Below are 17646 nucleotides of genomic sequence, written 5' to 3'. Positions count from 1 at the left end.
AGCTTTTTGATAACTACTTGGGAATTTTTCTGCTCAAGCTCCCTTCAAACCATAATCCTCAGATGCGAGCTTCCTGAGTAGCTAGGATTACAAGACTTGTGGTACCAGTGCCCAGGAAGATAAAATTAATTCTAATTCAAAAACTAGTATTATGAGTCATCCTTTATTATTTTCTAGAAATCGATTTGATTTTTTTTACTATTATTGAGGAAGCTCAAAGTAACGCCTAAAAGGATTTGCTCATAGGAAGCTAACACTAAACTTCAGATTATTTTTTCTTTTCACTTTGGGCTTCCCGCCAAGCAATCTTATGCCTAAAGAATCCACCGATGCCATCTTGTCTTGCTTGAGCTGGCCTGGTCCTCTTGTCACCATTCCACTGTAAATACCAAGTCACGCCAGTGTGGCAGCCTTTCAGATCAATTAGGTGACAGTCTCCAGTTTTTTAAGTCCCACATGCTGAGACTAATTAAGTAATCTGCTGCACCAGCAAAACTGAGTGGTACAATAGGCCAAATGCAGATCTGTATTTTTAAGGACATTTCCTTTTCACTCCTTACCTTTAATTAACTGCATCACTCCGGTGACTATAATGACCAGAGTCCTTACCTTTAATTAACTGCACCACTCCGGGGACTATAATGATCAGAATAGCCATGAGCTTGCAGAAGGTGAGGAGAATCTGGATCCGAGCACTCCAGCTGACGCTCGTGCTGTTGAGGACCATCACCACCGCTGCGATCAAGAGGAGGGAGTTATATCATACCTCCTAAAGTTCTGCCAGCCAGTGGGTGACACAACCAACTCATCTTCTCCCCCAAGAGTGAGAATCAAAGGTCTTGTTATATCAAAGCATCCCAGAAGGCTGCTCATTACACACATCCCAGCTGAGCTGTGCCTCGATGAGCCCAAAGGTACAGCTTACCAAGAAGCGGGGAAGCCCACACCCAAGCACAGGGCAGCCTGCACCCAAGACAGGCAGCTTCTCCCGGGGCTGGAACTGCAGCTCATCACTGGTCTGCACAGCGGATTTTACGCTGTCTATGTCACTTGGACAACAATATGAAAAAGGGATTTGGGATCCACTAAATGCAAGAGCTTTCTTGAGTTTCTGAAATAAACAATATCTACCTTTTTAAGATGTATGTGTATGTGTGTGTGTGTGTGCGTGCGTGTGTGTACACCTCAGATAATATCAGTTCCCAGACTGTAACAATAAAAGCCCTCTGAGACAGCTCTTCAGGTCTTAGTTTTACTTCCTTTGAGTAATTGCTAATTTCACACATGAGGAACTAATTACGTCCGATCAGGCTACTTATTTATTTTGCTTGCCTCAAATTTTCACCAAGATGAACACACGAGGACACAGAGTCTTTATTCAGCTTATTTATGATACACTTTCCTGAGAACTGAAATGCAGCAATGAAAACTATATCTATAAATCCCGGAGATAAGAAATACACATGTGAAGGGAGCTGTACTCAAGGTGGATGTTTGGGGGCCTGTGAGGGGCGATTCTGTGATTTAAAGACTGGAGAGCATTTCCTTCTGCACTCTCCATATTTCAAGTCCATCTTTGGTTTTGAAGAGAGAGATTACAGAGTCTAGATATATTGGGTTTTCTCTGCGGTGCAGGGTCCTTTGGCTTCTGGCTTCTGACTGCTTCATGCTAACGTGATGAATGATAGACACTCCCCACGCATGTCTGAGCTGCGATAGAAGGAATGGTTCCACCACTTTTTGTAATATGTGCTAGGCTCCCTTTATCTCTCCGCTAGCATTTCTTTCCTGGATGCATTCATCTTAGAGAGGATGTGTAGAAATAAACACCTTTAAGAAGCAGTCTGTATCTACAATCTCACTAGTGGGAATAAAAATGGTAGGCATTAAATAAGCACAAACTATTATTTTTGTGGCAGTTGTTGTGCAAATACTTAACATGGATAATGTTACTTAATCCTCCTATCTCTGTGACATGCTTACTATTATTGGTCTTAGTTTTCAGATAAGCAGCTGTAACTCCAGGCAGTGTTTAACTTGCTTATGTACACACAGGCTGTAAATGGAAAGATAAGATTGGGACCTAGGTAAGAGAATGCTGAGCACGAGGGGCCAGCTCCAAAGATGCAGAGACGATCCCACAGCAAATCCAGTGGTTTGCAATGTGTGCTGCTTCTCTCTCTCTGTAAAGGCCTGTGATTATCTTAGCTGGGATGGAGGAACACTTTACTTCCACATTTGATTGATTGTCCTCTTGTAGATTATGACTGTTCTACCAAATTTGTACATGACACTACTACATGTATCTACCTATGAGTTGGTTGGGTTGGTATTTAAGTATGGTAGGATAAGTATACAAAAACTTCAGACTTAGAGCTAACCCATATCCACATACCATATTTGAAAAACCTGGCTTTCAAAAAGAAAATGGAGTAGTGTAGCACAAGCTGTTTTTCACCAAGCGATACAACTGTTATTTGTTTGTTCCTCATGATGACTCCCAAAAGGTTTAAGAAGTTGTATGCAGCTCTTAACTTACCTACACAAAATAAACTAGCAAAGGAATGGAGACTCAGGGAATCTCCATTAAAAAAAAAAAAAGAAGTATTCTTATGATAATATCGTACCATGAAAGGTATGTTTCCAGAGGGCCTAGATTCAGGAGACCAGAACAACAGGCTAGATGTTTTAAATATGAACCTGCTTTAATATTCACCAAAACTATGCAAGCAGAGGAAATCCATGCACCTGTCCGGGAAGGAGAAGATCAACGCCAGCACAGGGCAGGGTCAGAGCCGCTACGTATGAGTGGACACACCAGATTTTCCATTAAAACTCCACCTGCTGGTGTTCTTACAGAAACAGGGGGATTTGGGATAAGCAGAATCATTTAATCTTGATTATTTGGCTGAAGTGGAGTACTTAAAAAATGAGGATAAATTAGCATTTAGATAACTTTTCACCCCTTCATCACTTCTCCAATGGCTGGTTAATATCTCACAAGTTTGCAACTCACTTTTCTGTGATGTAGGAAGACCCTGGGGTTTGACCTTTTTCCACACTTAACTAGAGATGTGAAACTCCCCAGCTCCCTCCAGGAGCACAGGGAAGCAATTCATGCAATTAAACTGTTTTCTACATCTCAGTACCCTTCCATCCCTAGCAGGTGGAAAATCACCTATAGTCACTTTGAAAAATAAAGTATGTGAGGGATTTGCCCCCCAGGTAGACTTCTCTCTCTTCCTTTATCTCTACCTCTCACTCCTGGTGCCTCCATTAAAGCTAAATTCTTCTTAAAGACAGGTTGACTTTGCCAATTAGGCCATTGATTTAAATTACTACCCACTGAGTTATAAGAATACTCTCTTTTTTTGTCTGTCAGTGCTTCTGATTCTGAGATTTCCTTATCAGAATCTCAAGCTTATAAAAGAAACATCCAAATGCATAAGCTAATATTATAACTAGTGACAAAAATGGATGGAAATATTCTCACAGGGGCTCTTTGTCAATCTTTCCTGAAGATGTTTTGGAGAGCCCAATCACTTGTCCATATCACTTTAAAGTTTGCCTTGAAGAATTTCCATGTAATCCTCTAAAATATATGGTTTCCCTTTAAGATGCTTAATGGAATTGGAATAAATAAGAAAATCCTTGCCAGGAATCACTGGATCGAGCTGCTCAAGAGGATGAGAACTGAGGAATGTGGATGAGAGCCAGCCAGGCAGATAATAAATCTGAGAGACTCTTATCTTCAACTAACTAGCAAAAAGCCAAAAGTGAAGATTTGGCTCAAGCAGTAGAGCATCAACCTTGGGCAGAAAAAGACAAGGAACAATGCAAAGCCTTGAATTCAAGTCCCAGTACTGCCACAGAAAAAAAGGAGGAGGAGGAGGAGGAGGAAAGGTAGCAGGAAGAAGAGGAAGAAGAAGAGGAAAAAGAAGAGGAAAAGGAAAAGGAGAAAGAAGATGAAGAAATCAGGAGGTTGGGAAGAAAAGGAGAAAGAGAAGGAAGAAAAGGAGGAAGGGGAAAAGGAAGAGGAAAGAAGGAGGAGGAGGAACAAAAAGAAAGTTATCTAGACTGGCAAAATTTAGAAATCCACTATATTGACTCACGTAATTTCACAAAATTGGTGGATTTTCAAACATCCAGATAGGATTTGCTTAAAGACTTCTGGTTATAGCATAATAACTCCCGCTAGTAATTTAGAGTTCTTAAAATTTTTACACCTTAGCTGGGCCCCAATGCTCACGCCTGTCATCCTAGCTACTCAGGAGGCTGAGATCTGAGGATCAAGGTTCAAAGCCAGCCCAGGCAGAAAAGTCCATAAGACTCTTATCTCCAATAAGCCACTGGAAAACCAGAAGTGGCGCTGTGGCTCAAGTGGTAGAGTGCTCACCTTGAGCTGAAGAGCTGAGGGATAGCACCCAGGCCCAGAGTTCACATATATATATAAAATGTATGTATGTATGTATCTATATATGGCTGTTAGTCCAGTCCTTCAGCAGGACAAGAACTTTCTATGAGCTAGACACTGTTAAACATCTTTAAAATAATATTTAATTATATATTTCTCTAGTCATCCAGCTAAATTGTCTTTTCATAGACCTCTTACACAGTAAATAAAACTGAGGCTTGAAGAGGCTTAACTAGCCCAAGATCACATAACTGAGTCACTTAGTTCCAGTCCTCACTGGTTCTCCCCAGGGGAATATGACCCACTATGGGCCCGTAACATAATGGGTTCCTAACTACATCTGTTCTAAGCGAAATTCTTAGTGTTAGGTCTAAGGAGCAGATGGAGCAAGTTCTGTTGCATTGTCATTTCCTTTGCATCCATTTGATGAATCACATTTGAGATGGGCCTGTTTCAATGCAGATTTATGTCCCGGTTGCAGGGCTCTTGTTGCTTTTCCACGGGCAGCCACAGTGCCTGCCTCTGGCTGAAAGTGCTTTGCTCCGTCCTTCCTCCCAGGGATAGCATCCTAAATGCCCGCTGTGACAGTGAAACCAGGTGTGCCTGCCTCGTGCTTTCTTTTGGAGTTGTTAGAACTTAAAACGGAGATTACATGGCGATCTAGAATTGGAACCCTCTCTGGTGACGTTCTGCAATCTTCTAGGAAGTGACCATCGCATTTAGTTTCACCTCATGGTATCTTGCACATATTTCTGTTGTTACTTCCTCTTTGTGCAAAAAGTTATTCGAAAATAACTAATTTCCTAATTTGTTGCCCATAGTCACTTGTAGCTGAGCACAACATGGCTATGTCTCCCTGCTTTGGAAGGAGTGGGTCATGATTAGAGGTTAACCAAGACAGAAAAGTCCATGAGATACCATCTATACCATAACCAGCAACAAGCAAGACTGGAGGCAGGGCTCAAGTGGTACAGAAAAGGCTAAACCAAGCAAGCCGAACAAGGGCAAGGCCCTGAGTTTAAGCTCCAATACAGTAAAATGATCATATTAATTAATTAATTAATGTCCTGCTTGAGAAATGCTACTAATGGTGAAATCTTGAAAGAAGATTCTAATCAAGGCCAACAAAGGACAGTAAAAACACTATCGATGATCACTGTAGCTACTAACACTTGGAAGTGGGTGACCATCTCATACCCAATACACAAGCGTAACTCCTCGGTCACCTATGAGTCACAGGCAACCTGTTACCGAGAAAGGATACATTTCAAACAGGAATTCCATAAAAATAGCTGATTTTTCCTCCTTAAGATTCTCCTTTTATGTATAATTGACTTAATATTTTGCTGACAAAGTGGTTTTACCTGCTGTGGAGGCTTTGTGTATGAGGCAGCCACAGTATTTTTTGACCCAGTGAAACACTGGCAGCACCCACCACTCCAAGTCTGAGTTTTGTCTGTATTTCCCAGCACAAAGTTGGAGTTGTAAACAGAAAGAACACAGGTTGGGGCGAGCACTGCGTCCTGAGGAGCCTCCTCCCACGCTTCTGTTGGTACCTCTGGTACTCACTTAGTCCCACCGCCGTTATGAGCTTGATTGCAAGTTCAGGAATCTCACAATGAATAAAAAAGGGTTCCAGGATGTAGCGTCCAAATGCCAGGGATATCACAGCGGTCGCTGCAGGCCTAAAATACACAGCAGACCAGGTGGCTAAGTTCCGGGAAAAAAATAAAGATCATTTTCGATATGTTTTTCCATTGTGAATCATGCTACTTGGCTTATAGAACACATTTACCGTGAGAGTCTACAATTTTCAGAAGACCGTGTGTAAGTAGGCTTGCATAGACACAGGAAGGACTGCATACAGCACCACGGGCCAGTTTTTAAATAATCGTGGAACAAGGCTGTGATGGCCAGCATTGCCTGTGTTCTCCCAGTATTTGACTTTTTCCCCTTAAAAGTTTAGTTTTTCACCCCCCGTGTTTTACTCAGCATCAGCCACATAGTAGAAAACTAGTTTATACTGTACCTAATGAGAATTTGTGTGTTCAATTTAATGATCCCACCTATGTACTGGTGGTGATTTGTTTTCTTTTCTGGAAAGTGCTACGTAGGTATTTCTGGCAAAACTGACTGTAATCTGATGGTATGATTTTAATGAAAGTACTAGGTATCCTGGGTATTAATAATAGATGATAAATCTTTAAGTACTTGTTAGTACTGAGGTAGCTTACCTCTCCTAAGTTTCTTTAGTACTCTGCTTATTTACAAATCAGTCCAGAAACCCGAGTCCAATATGACAAAAGGATATAGGACACCTTTAAAAGCTTCTAGAATTTAAGGCTGGCACCCATGGCTCTGTCTATAAGCCTAGCTACTCAGGGGCTGAGATCTGAGGATCACAGTTTGAAGCCAACCTGAGCAGAAAAGTTCTTGTGAGACTCTTATCTCTAGTTAACCACTCAAAAACCAGAAATGACTCATAGTGGTAGAGCACTGGCCATGAGTGCAGACCCCACAACTGACAAAAAAAAAAGCTTCTAGAATTTTTTGTTCACACACACACACACACACACAAAACATGGGGAAGTTCTTTCAGAAGTAAGGCAACAGCTATGTGGGAGCAGAATTGTGTCAGGTTCCAGTTGCGCTCTCCTTCTCTTACTGTTCACTGTTCACCAGAAGAGTGTGGGATAAATAAGTGAGTGAACAGGTACCGTGTCTCTGTCACCGCTAACGCAATGATGATGATGATGAGCAATTAATCACACAACAAATACATGGATAAAACGGATTCAAGTCTAACTCTATCAGACTCCAGGTCTCCATAGTCTATCAGCACTGTAAATAAGGAGTACACTCATTTGAATTCTGACTCCGTTGCATTTGTAGCAGGATAACTATAACCTTCTATCATTTACCAAAAATCACCTTTACCCAGAATAACACAGGATACTCATCTAGGTAGGAAAGGGTTATGGGACGTGTAAGACCTAGTTATTAGTACATGAAATGCTTATACTTCCAATGTACACAGACACCTAAAATATTGAGTAAAAACACAAGGTATCATATTCAATGTCAAATGAAAAAGGATTACATGTTCTAATAATTAAAAACTACCATGAGTTAGAATAAATAGGAAATTAGCTGGAAGATATAACTGAAACTTTGAAGTATATTTTCAGATAATTGAAAAGCAGCAGAGGGTATACCCTAGGTAAAGGGATCTTTGAGAAACTCTTTTATCATGATTTAATTATAGTCTTGAATGAATGCAGACTTTGTAAAAATGAGAACAGACTTAATAATGAAGTATATACTTCTCTGGAGCTCTTTGCTAAAAAGGAAATTCTTTAAAAAAAATTTACTGTGACTGAACAAATAATTCCTCTGCTTTTCTCATTCGCTTTAAATGAATGAAAGTTTACCTAACCTTTCAGCAGTGTATGCCTGAGAAGTTTCCAGAAGGAGCAAGTACCCCTCCTAATGGCTCTTAAACTCCGTAATCAGAAAGTGCAAGTCACCACTGGAGAACAGGTCAGGCAAGCAGAGCGGGGGCTCAGGTGACACTGTAAGTTCTACTCAAAGTGGAAGGAAATTTGCTGTTCAGAGTGACTTGGCACAATTTGATGCCAAGAAAGTCAGGAGAGGAAATACATTCTTCAACAATAAAATCAAAAGGTTTTCACAGCTGTAGTTCCCTGATTTGCTTCATGTCAGGAAGTGAGTCATGGGTCGTATGCAAACAATTTTATACATCTTAAGACCGGTGACACACTTAAGTTGTTTGGCCCAGACGTTTCCTAGTCACAAAAATGGAGTAAAGTCAAATGACTTAATAACCTACCCTACAACAAAGGGAAGTTCTGGTCCCTCGCTGGCTTCCGTGTGTCTGTGCAGTCAGAGGTACACTGTCCTATGTGGCTGTCAAGAATGTGGACTCAGAAGAGTGATTAAAGGAAGAGGCTTACTGTGTCTTAGTTTGATTCCATGTTCTTACCGTATGATGAGCAGTTCTACCCAGACTCGCACAAAAGCCAGTAAAGGGCCAAAGACCTCCAGAATATATGTGTAATGGCCACCAGATTTCTTTATGCTTGTTCCCAGCTCTGCGTAGGACAAGGCCCCTGTGAAATGGTTACAAGGAAAAGGTGTCAGTTGAATACAGAATCAACCCCCTGGGTGAGAGGATCAACACAACAGTGTTTGTGCTGCATCTGAGCTAGCACTTCCTCAGACCTGAAAGGCATCCTGTTTTCAAAACAACTGTCATCTAATGACTGAGACACTCCAAGTTCCTCCTGTAACTTCTTCATGTGTGAGGCGTAGCTCATTCTACGTGGAAAGTCCTGTTTTACTTAAATTGCTATGCATACATTTTTATTTTTATCTCCAAGACAGGGATTAAAACTTGAAATCTGTCCTTTTCACCTGTTGGCTAGTGCTCTACCCTCTGAGCTACTCCTCCAACCCCAACATTTCTAAAACCAGAGTTGGAATCCTTGGCACAAAAGAGGAAATAAGACCAGCTAAGATCTCAACTACACTTGAAGTCTGCAGCTGGAGGCCATCCCCGGTGAAAGTTGTGATGCCCCATCCTCACCAATGAAAAGTTGGCTATAGCGGTCCACACCTCTCATCCCAGCTAGACTGGAGGCCACAAGTAGGAAGATCACCATCTAGGCTGGCCAGAGAAAAATGTGAGCCCTTACTTGAAAAACAAGTAAAATTTGCAAAAGGAACTGGAGGTATGGTTCAAGTGGTAGAATCTGCCTAGAAAGTTACTTCCCTTCAAACCTTATTGCCACCAAAAGAAAAAAAGAGAAAGAAATATAACTATACTTATAACCTGAGCAATTAATTAACAAGAAAGTGAAAAAATAGATCTGAATGTAATATGAAATGCTCTGTGAACACTGTTCAGCGCTCACACATGACTACACAATTTCACTCAAGTGACTTCACAGATAATTGTCCTTACTCATCAGACATAAGTTATGTAGAACTGTCCAGCACAAATACAATTTAGATATTTAGTGAAATCTAACTATGCTTGACCTGATTTCCGAGTCTGGCACTACATCAGAGGAACCTTAATTTTTTTATGTTTTAAACTCAAAACCAGCCAAATGAAAAGCAGCTTCAAAACCAAATTCTAGATCTACTCTCCAAGCAAGAGTCCAGACTCTCCAAGAGTGTCTACATTTCTTCAACTCCCACAGATGACTCTGAAGTAAGTATGCTGTACATGGATATTTGGGGACCGTGGATACATGTTTTCTATTTGGAACTAATTACGACTACTTGCAATTCACCCACTACTGGGAAATAGTCGCCATATTGGCAAGTTGTGCAGAAAAGCATCCAGTATAAAATGTTATTGGAAAGAGTCTTAAGTACCTCTGAATTTAATGTCAGAGAATCAATACCTAGACCTCTATATGCTCTGCTGAAACTCCAGGATGATTGCCCTAGGTTTAAATTGAGTGTTGGGGAAATGAGATTTTCATAAAGGCTTCAGCTCCATAGCCACTTTGCTCAGATGAAAGAAGTACAAAACAGGATATAAAACCCAAGTATTGACCTTGGATTTGAAAAAAATTATAAATCAAATACAGATTTTCTTCCATTTACAGAGGAGTTCCCCCTCTTTCCCCACACCCCTAGAAAAACCACACTGTAAGTTGAAAACATTATATGAAAAATGTGTTCAATGCTCAGAACGCATATTTGCCTATAGTTGGGCAAATTATGGAACTGAGTTTATTTCATAATCAAGTGGTAAATATTTCATATCACTTGTTAACCAGTAAATTATTACACACTATGGCAAGGTTTAAAAAAATCCATTTTAAGTTGAGGAATCATCTATCTATAGATTCTTAAGTTGCTCCCAGAGTTTCAAAAGAAGAAGGCTTTTTCTCCCCTCGTTTTGCTTTGTCATCAAAAATCTGCTAGAAATCCAAGTGACAAATGGAAGGCAAATGCAGGTCTGTTGGTCAGTGCGTGTGCGAGCACACTCCCCAGTGAAGAATCAGAAGCACCACTCCATGTGGCCCACCTTACATTCCCTGCTCTGCTCTTTCCCTTCTTTGTGAAGCTCTCCATCGCGAGGCATACCGGAGAATAAGCGTGCTTTCATCCTGCCACTTAGTCCAATTCCCAAAGTGACTTATTTCATTACATCTGCATAATCTTTTATGGCGTATGAAAATGGAAAATCACAGTGGGAACTGTGTGTGTGTGTGAGTTTGCAATGCCCAGAACACTGGCTATCGTTTATCTCATTAGATATTGATTTATTCTAAACATACCAAGTAATGTAGGAAGATTAAAGGCTGATGCTGCACAGAGTTATTTAAGACCAACAATTAAGTTCATCTGTGCCTGCACATGCCAGAACCACTTTAACACAAATGATGGCTCAAGGTTCTGGGGAGAGCTCCTATCATCACGCTGTCTCATAACAGTGGGCAAGGATAAGGGTAACCACTAGGAAAACAAACATCATCGCACAACTGTCACTAAGCATCAGCCATCCGCATAAGCAACACTGCAGACTAAGTCCTAAAAAGAAGTCCTCTGTAGTCCTCTCTATAGGAAGACTTGGCTTTAACTAACAAGTTTTATTTAAAGCACCTCCTTCCAAAAAAAAATGTTTTAATGGAATGCTGAGTCGTCTAGGTACCTGCACCAAGCAGCGGGCGAAAACATGGATGACTTAAGTACAAAGCATGAATGGACTGGCGTACTTGAGGCCGAGGGTTAGCTTTGGGTAACCTAAGGTAGAGCAAAGGGTTCATCATTTTAAAGTATAGTCTTCTGGAATCAAACCACTACGTTCTAGAAAAGAGCAAAAATCAAAATTATACATAGCTACGTCTATATATCGGACAAAGTCATCCATCATCTGCCCACCTCAGAGTATTTCTTTTCCTTTAACTCTCAATTCTATAGAAGAAACATTCCTCTGCCAGTTGTATTCCATGAACTCGGCTGAACAGGTGGAAAAGTTATCTGTTTCCCTAGAGACCCAGTGAAGCAAACACATCTGGGCAAGGAGAGGAAGCGAACACCCCACTGAAGTTTGAAAAAGTCACGTTTTAAAAGCAGGATTCATTAAGGAAATGCAAGCACAGAAACTGAGGTGCGCCCAGCGGGGGCTGAGCCCGCGTGGAGGGGCGCTGCGCTGCGCCCTTCTTGTCCCCTCCCCAGGAGTCCCCTCTCCAGGCCTGCCAGGACCCAGGCCCCACAGGCAGCTGGGCAGGACGGGGGCAGGGGAGGCTGGTCGCCACCACCCCCCTTGCTTTTCAAGGCAACGCCAGGGGACCCAACAGGCCACAGGCCCTCCTCTCACAGGTGTGTCATTGGGATGCCAGCTGCCAGAACACGGGAGCGCGGGCAGGAGCGCCCGTCCAGGAAGCTGGCACAGGCTTGTTGTGGCTCACCAAAGTGAACCTCCAAAGCAATCACCTGCTGGACCCCTGGGAGGGGAGGGGAAGGTGGGAAGCAGCCTTCAGGAAGGGATTTGGGGGAGGGGGACCCCCGCAGGGGACACGTTGTTTTGGTCAGTCACACACCTCCAGGAAACAGCCAAACACCCCTAAGACACCCCCCTCCCCCAGCCTTCCCAAATAACCCTTTCCTCTCCGGGAGACCCGGTCCCCAGCCCCAGGGCCGGCGGCGGCTCCCCCCACTCACCGAAGAGCGACAGCAGCCCGCAGACGGTCCACACGGTGAGGGACAGGCCCACGCTGCCCGTGTTCTGCAGCACGCCGCGGGGCGAGATGAAGATGCCGGCCCCGATGATGGTGCCGATGATGATGGACACCCCCCGCAGCAGGGTGATCTTCTTCTTCAGGACCACCCTCTCCTGGCCGGAGGCGGCCCGGGCCCCTGTGGACGGCAGCCGTCCACTCGTGCTGCCCGGCAGGTAACCGCCTTTGGAGATGGTGGCCACGGCCGGCTTCCGGACCATGGTGGCAGAGGCGCCGGCCCCGGGGCAGGGGGGACACGGGGAGGGAAGGAGGAGGCAGAAAGAAAGCCTTCCCTCGAGGGCGTCCCGCGGGCTGGCCTCTCCCGTGCCCTGTGCGCTCAGAAGGTCCTTCTGGGCATGGCTGTGCTGGGCAGGTGGAGAGATCAGGGGTGCGCGCGCGCCCCGCGCTGTCGTGCGTCCCGGGGACACCTGTGCGCCCGGGCCCCGCTCCCCTGCATCTCACAGCCGCCCAGCCTCCTCGGGGCTGGTATTTAAGCTCCCGCCTGTCACACTAACTTACTCCAACTTCATGATGATGCAAATTCTCCAGGTTTGCATCAGCCGCGCCACCGGCACAGCCAGCATTACTCAGCTTTTTTTGTTCTTTTTTTTTTAACAGTTAGCTGCAAGTTGCTAACTGACCTCAGCTTTCCCCAGAACAAAGCACACACACACAGATGCCAGCGCCAATCCCAAGAAGGAAATGCCGAACAGACTTTCCCAGAGACTTGAAACAACGTTGAGGAAAAGAAAACTTTTTCTTAAAAGAAAACATTAAAGAAGAAAAAAAATAATAAAAGAAAGAAAAGGAAAGAAAGAACAAGAAATCATTACTTCATGGTGAGAAGTTTCTTTCTCTTTTACGAGTGAATTACATTTCACAGACGTTTGTTTTGACAAGAGAGAGTACCTCAAAGATTCGTTTGTTTATAACAACAGGATTTAGACTTCATCAGTTTCTCTCATGCCTATATAAACTTTGTTTTTAATTTTGTGTTTCCTAGCAACACAGACAAATCTAATATTTACAAAGCAGAAAGTTTTTACAACCCACCATACATACAAATAACTAAGTTTTACTCAACAGTAAGAGATAAAATTATTTCTTGTGACCCATAATAAACCCCACTTAAAATCATCTGAGTGTGAGAAATTTAAAAATCACAGTGACTGCAGAAAATAGTGGTTTTCTGATTCTTTTTGGCACGGGTGACTTGCTAAAGTATAAGATGTGTTTCCCGTGCATTATGCTTGAATGGAAAATACATATACATATATATATATAATTATGATTATATATATCTTAATTAGGCAAGGCCTGTTCATCTAGCTCAAAGGAGCCACCATTTTGAATCTTTAACTCCCATTCTTTGCAAAGGGAACACAAAATGCTGTTCTCTCTTCCATTTTCCCCTATTTTAACCCTGTCATTCTAAAATACATCCTTGATAAAATGCTCTTGTTGTGAAACTGCTTTTTGTGAGACACCCTGAAATGCTTGTCACAAGTGGATCTCAAGCACCTGAGATTTCGTGTGGAAACTAGGAAGGAAGCAGGGAGGGGGGGGGAACCTTTCTTCTATCTCCAGAAACAGAATCACCAAAAACAAACACACACACACACACAAATCTATTTTCAAATGTAAGCCATATTTCCAATTACATAAAGCATACATTGGGCAAAAGATTTCATAGGAATGTATAGAAAAAAGGATATACACAAAAAGGAATAAAAATAAATAATACTGATTTTTATGTCCACCTATGAACTGTGGTGAGTATGGATTGAAAATGCATAAGTAGAAAGTTCTGATGTGTCACCCCACGGGGCAGGGAGTGGGGGGGAGACAAAGATGTACCGACATGGTGTGACAATAATGCATCATGCACTTCAAGAGGCCACCAGACAGTTGTCACCATGAAGTGATGTGTGATGAGGAGAAGGTGACAATAATGTGTCACGTGAAGGGTTGATTCCCACCTTACCCCTCGGGTCAAGCAAGACACCAGGGAAGAGGCTTGGCCACATGCCTGTCCCTGGACAGGCTAGTCCAACCTAAGCCTGGCTGCAAGTCCCCTCATCCCAGACTGAGCATTCTACTCCAGGCCTGGCCAAGGCCAATGCCCTAGGCCCCCAAGAGGCCATAAGCCCGTTTTATATTTTCTGCTTCCTTGTTCAGCCCTCCCCAGAATCCGGTCCCTCACACAACCTCCAAACTCACAGGAAGGTCTGTGCCTTTCACTGGCAATAAACAGTCCTGGCCCAGGCCTGCCCCTTTTCCATTCTCCATCTTACTAACACCATCCATTCCAAAAGGCCACAAGAAAGCTCTCACCTAGAAGAGCCACGCACTTGGTTTAAACATTGCGCACCCTTCCCATGCATTGACGCATTGAATGGCACCCTAGTATTGTGTATAATCATTACATTTTTATGTATCCATTAAAGCAAACTTTTTAAAACTACAAAAAAAGTGAAAAAATAAAGCTCCTTTAAGATGTAAGCTAAGACAATGCTGACAAAGGTAAACACTTTTGAACATCTAACTCACCCAACCAAGTGTCTATAAGAAGTAAATGTTGGGGGGGGGGAGAAAAATGAGGGAGGGGGTAACAAGTTCCACAAGAAATGTACTCACCACCTCTGTACATCACCTTGACAATACAGTATTTTTTAGAAAATTAAAAATAAAGAAGTAAATGTTAATACACACACACACAACCTAGGCACCCCGGGAAGCTTTTTCCAGCTGTGATCATCCATGGTTTGGAATCTAGGGAGAAGAACCAGGTGTTACCAGGACAGCAGCTGTAGCTGGAGTGAGAGCCACCACTGAGGAGCCCACTGGACCCCTGGGGACAACGATGCTGCCCATGCTGGGGGCTGGGGGAGACCAGGGTCCTGGAGGCCTGCGGGTGATGCCAGCCCAAAAGCGAAAAGCATGGTGAGGGGGATGACAAGAAATGTCAGGACCGTCTTCTGCCGGGTGATGGCTGACACAGAATGAGACCACTTTTTTGGTTTACACTTTCTATCTAAATTCTATTTTTTGCTTTGGCTATACCAAGTTGGACATTTTTTTAAGACAAAATTAATACCTTTTCCCAGCTGGTGTGTTTTCCAATAAAGAACTAAATAAAGTGGGACATTTCCCTCATTCAATCTCGATGAAACTCCTAGAAAAGAAAGCCAATGAAGGACTCTCCTTCCCCGGTACCCTCTGTTCCCTCAGTGTCCCTCCAGCCCCACAACCTTGATTGATGCACCTCAGAGGGAGGGAAGAGCTTTTGTTTCCCAAGAAGGAAATGTATTAGCTCTGAAGAAATATGAGATAGAAGTGGAACACCAGGACTCATGGGGAGCAACTTTCTGTCTCTAACTACCAATGGGCCACCTTGCGATTTTCAATTTTGCTATAAATGACTAGAGCCTAAATTAGGCAAATTCTAGATGGAAAAAAAATGTTCTCTAAATACTAAATGTCACTCTCTTTCTTTGCAGTATTTTTTTAAACTATAAAAAGTATATTTAAAACTGAAATGCTGGAGTTAGATTAATGGCCAAAGTAAGATAGTCATAATCAAAAGTTCCACAAAACACAGCTAACAAAGCAACAGGACAAACTACCCAGAAATTTTCAAAAGGAAAAAAAAAAGCAGTTACAATCAATTACAAAGAAAATGTTGCAATTCTTTTAATGTTAACAAACTTTTATGGTCACTAGTCCTAAATGTATAAGCTAAGAATTTGGAGGGTCTTTAAATACGTATCATACAAATCAATTCAAAGCAAATGTAGTAATCTTCTTTTTTCCTACATTTGACCTCATTTTGAGTATGCCTTTCAAAGGATGGGCTTGCCACCAACCTTTATTTTGTGTCTCCTCTGTCCAGGAACTAGCTGGAGGTTGCTGAAAGAACTCTAAGATGAAGTCAGAAGAGCTGCTGTGGTTTGAGACTAACAATTTCCACCCCGTGATGATGTACAAAGACACATAATCCAGCCTGGCACCAACTTTTCTCTCTCTGGCTACACTGACATGGATGGAACCTGAGCTGGGGTATTTCTAAAGGTAATGAGAATTCCCTTTACTTATCTGTTGCAAGCTGTAAACACACGATTTCCAGAATAACAGGCAGTCCCGTTGCCAGTGACATAGCCCAGTCTTCATGAAACCAAAAGAGAACTTTCAGAGATTTCCCATGCTTCCCTGCTTTACCTCCTTAAGAGCAAGATCACCTTGAGACCCTGAATGACATCCTTTGGCTCTATCAGGCAACTGCCCACACACTTATCAGTTACACACCGATGATGGACGGGTGGAAATTCATGGAAGTCCCTTCAGTCAGGTCCCCACCTGACAGTCATTCACCCTCTGGGATTATGGGCCATGGAATTCCACAGAAGCACTTGTTCTCACAAAGGGAGTGTTTCTCTCATGAAGACTTGGTGGTTCTCAGATGGAGCCTAGTTCCTATTTGCTTCCTTTACATCAAGGCTGGTCTTACCCTTTTCTCAGAGGGAAGCTAGTGCAGAAGTTAGCAGACGTTTTGCACAAAGCCAGGCAGTAAATATCTGAGGTTTAGGTCCATACCTGATCTGTGCTCAGTATTCCTCACATACGTACATATGTATATGCATGTTACACACCTCCCAGAAGTGCAGAAATGACTTGGATTGCCGGCATGGTTGGCCAGGCCCTATCTAGTGGTATCTTGATTGTAATTAGGATTGAGCAATGTAATGAATGTAAGGCTTATATCAAGGGGCTTTTTACAAATGAGGTTCTATTAGACCACAGCCACGTCCTCTCATCCATTCTTGGTCTATGGCTGATTTCAGATTATCCAATCAGAGCTCTGTATTGCACAAGAGAATGACTTTGCCTGGTCCCAGAAGAAGTCTGCTCACCTTGGCTGAAGAGGACATGCAGGACTGAGAACCATTTCCACACTGATTTTCTGTCTTCCTAGTCATTGTCCTCATATGCCCTTGGGCTTGCTCATCCTACAAATCTTGAAGTCAGCGTTCCCTCTGCACAAATCCCCCTCCCCTCATCTCTACACCCTTTCTTTTTTCATCTCTCACACCAACATCTAGAACATTAACAATCGTATCAAAAGGCAAGTTATTTATTAACTTTATCTATCCCTCATTAAATTATTGGCTTCCTGACCAAAGATTGAAATTAAAGTTCTGCATACTGAAATGCCTAGCTCATTCTCTGATACTGAGAAAGAAACTTTGGATGTATTTTATAATTACCAATTACTAATAACATAAGCAACATTATTATTGGCAAGTGAAAGGTTAAGTACTTGGGGACAGAGAGGATAAAAGACTTAGTCATCATCTGTCATAAAGAAAACTGATATATACCATGAGATTGTCACCATCAAATAACAAAAGGAGCCCGTGATTTAGAGATTTGGAGCCAAAAACAGGAGAAAAATCAGTTCAGAGAGGAAAGTGG

The 17646-nt window shown here is 42.6% G+C and overlaps 1 protein-coding gene across 1 annotated transcript in view; it reads right to left on the bottom strand.

Moving 5' to 3' along the window:
- Nucleotides 1-12590, bottom strand: part of Slc7a11 (solute carrier family 7 (anionic amino acid transporter light chain, xc- system), member 11) — a 60274-nt gene extending 47684 nt beyond the window's left edge. Inside the window, exons 1-4 of the mRNA XM_013029520.1 lie at nt 12119-12590; nt 8418-8544; nt 5984-6099; nt 610-735 (exon numbers count right to left, since the gene is read on the bottom strand). Coding sequence (XP_012884974.1) covers nt 610-735; nt 5984-6099; nt 8418-8544; nt 12119-12395 — 646 coding nt within the window. The 5' untranslated portion in view covers nt 12396-12590. The remainder of the gene's footprint in view (nt 1-609; nt 736-5983; nt 6100-8417; nt 8545-12118) is intronic.
- Nucleotides 12591-17646: the final 5056 nt, after the last annotated feature.

This window comes from Dipodomys ordii, unplaced genomic scaffold (genome assembly GCF_000151885.1).
Source record: "Dipodomys ordii isolate 6190 unplaced genomic scaffold, Dord_2.0 Scaffold119, whole genome shotgun sequence".
Lineage (NCBI taxonomy): Eukaryota > Metazoa > Chordata > Mammalia > Rodentia > Heteromyidae > Dipodomys > Dipodomys ordii.
The sequence above is the reverse complement of the archived record's forward strand: the minus strand, read 5'-3'. Positions and strand labels throughout refer to the sequence as shown.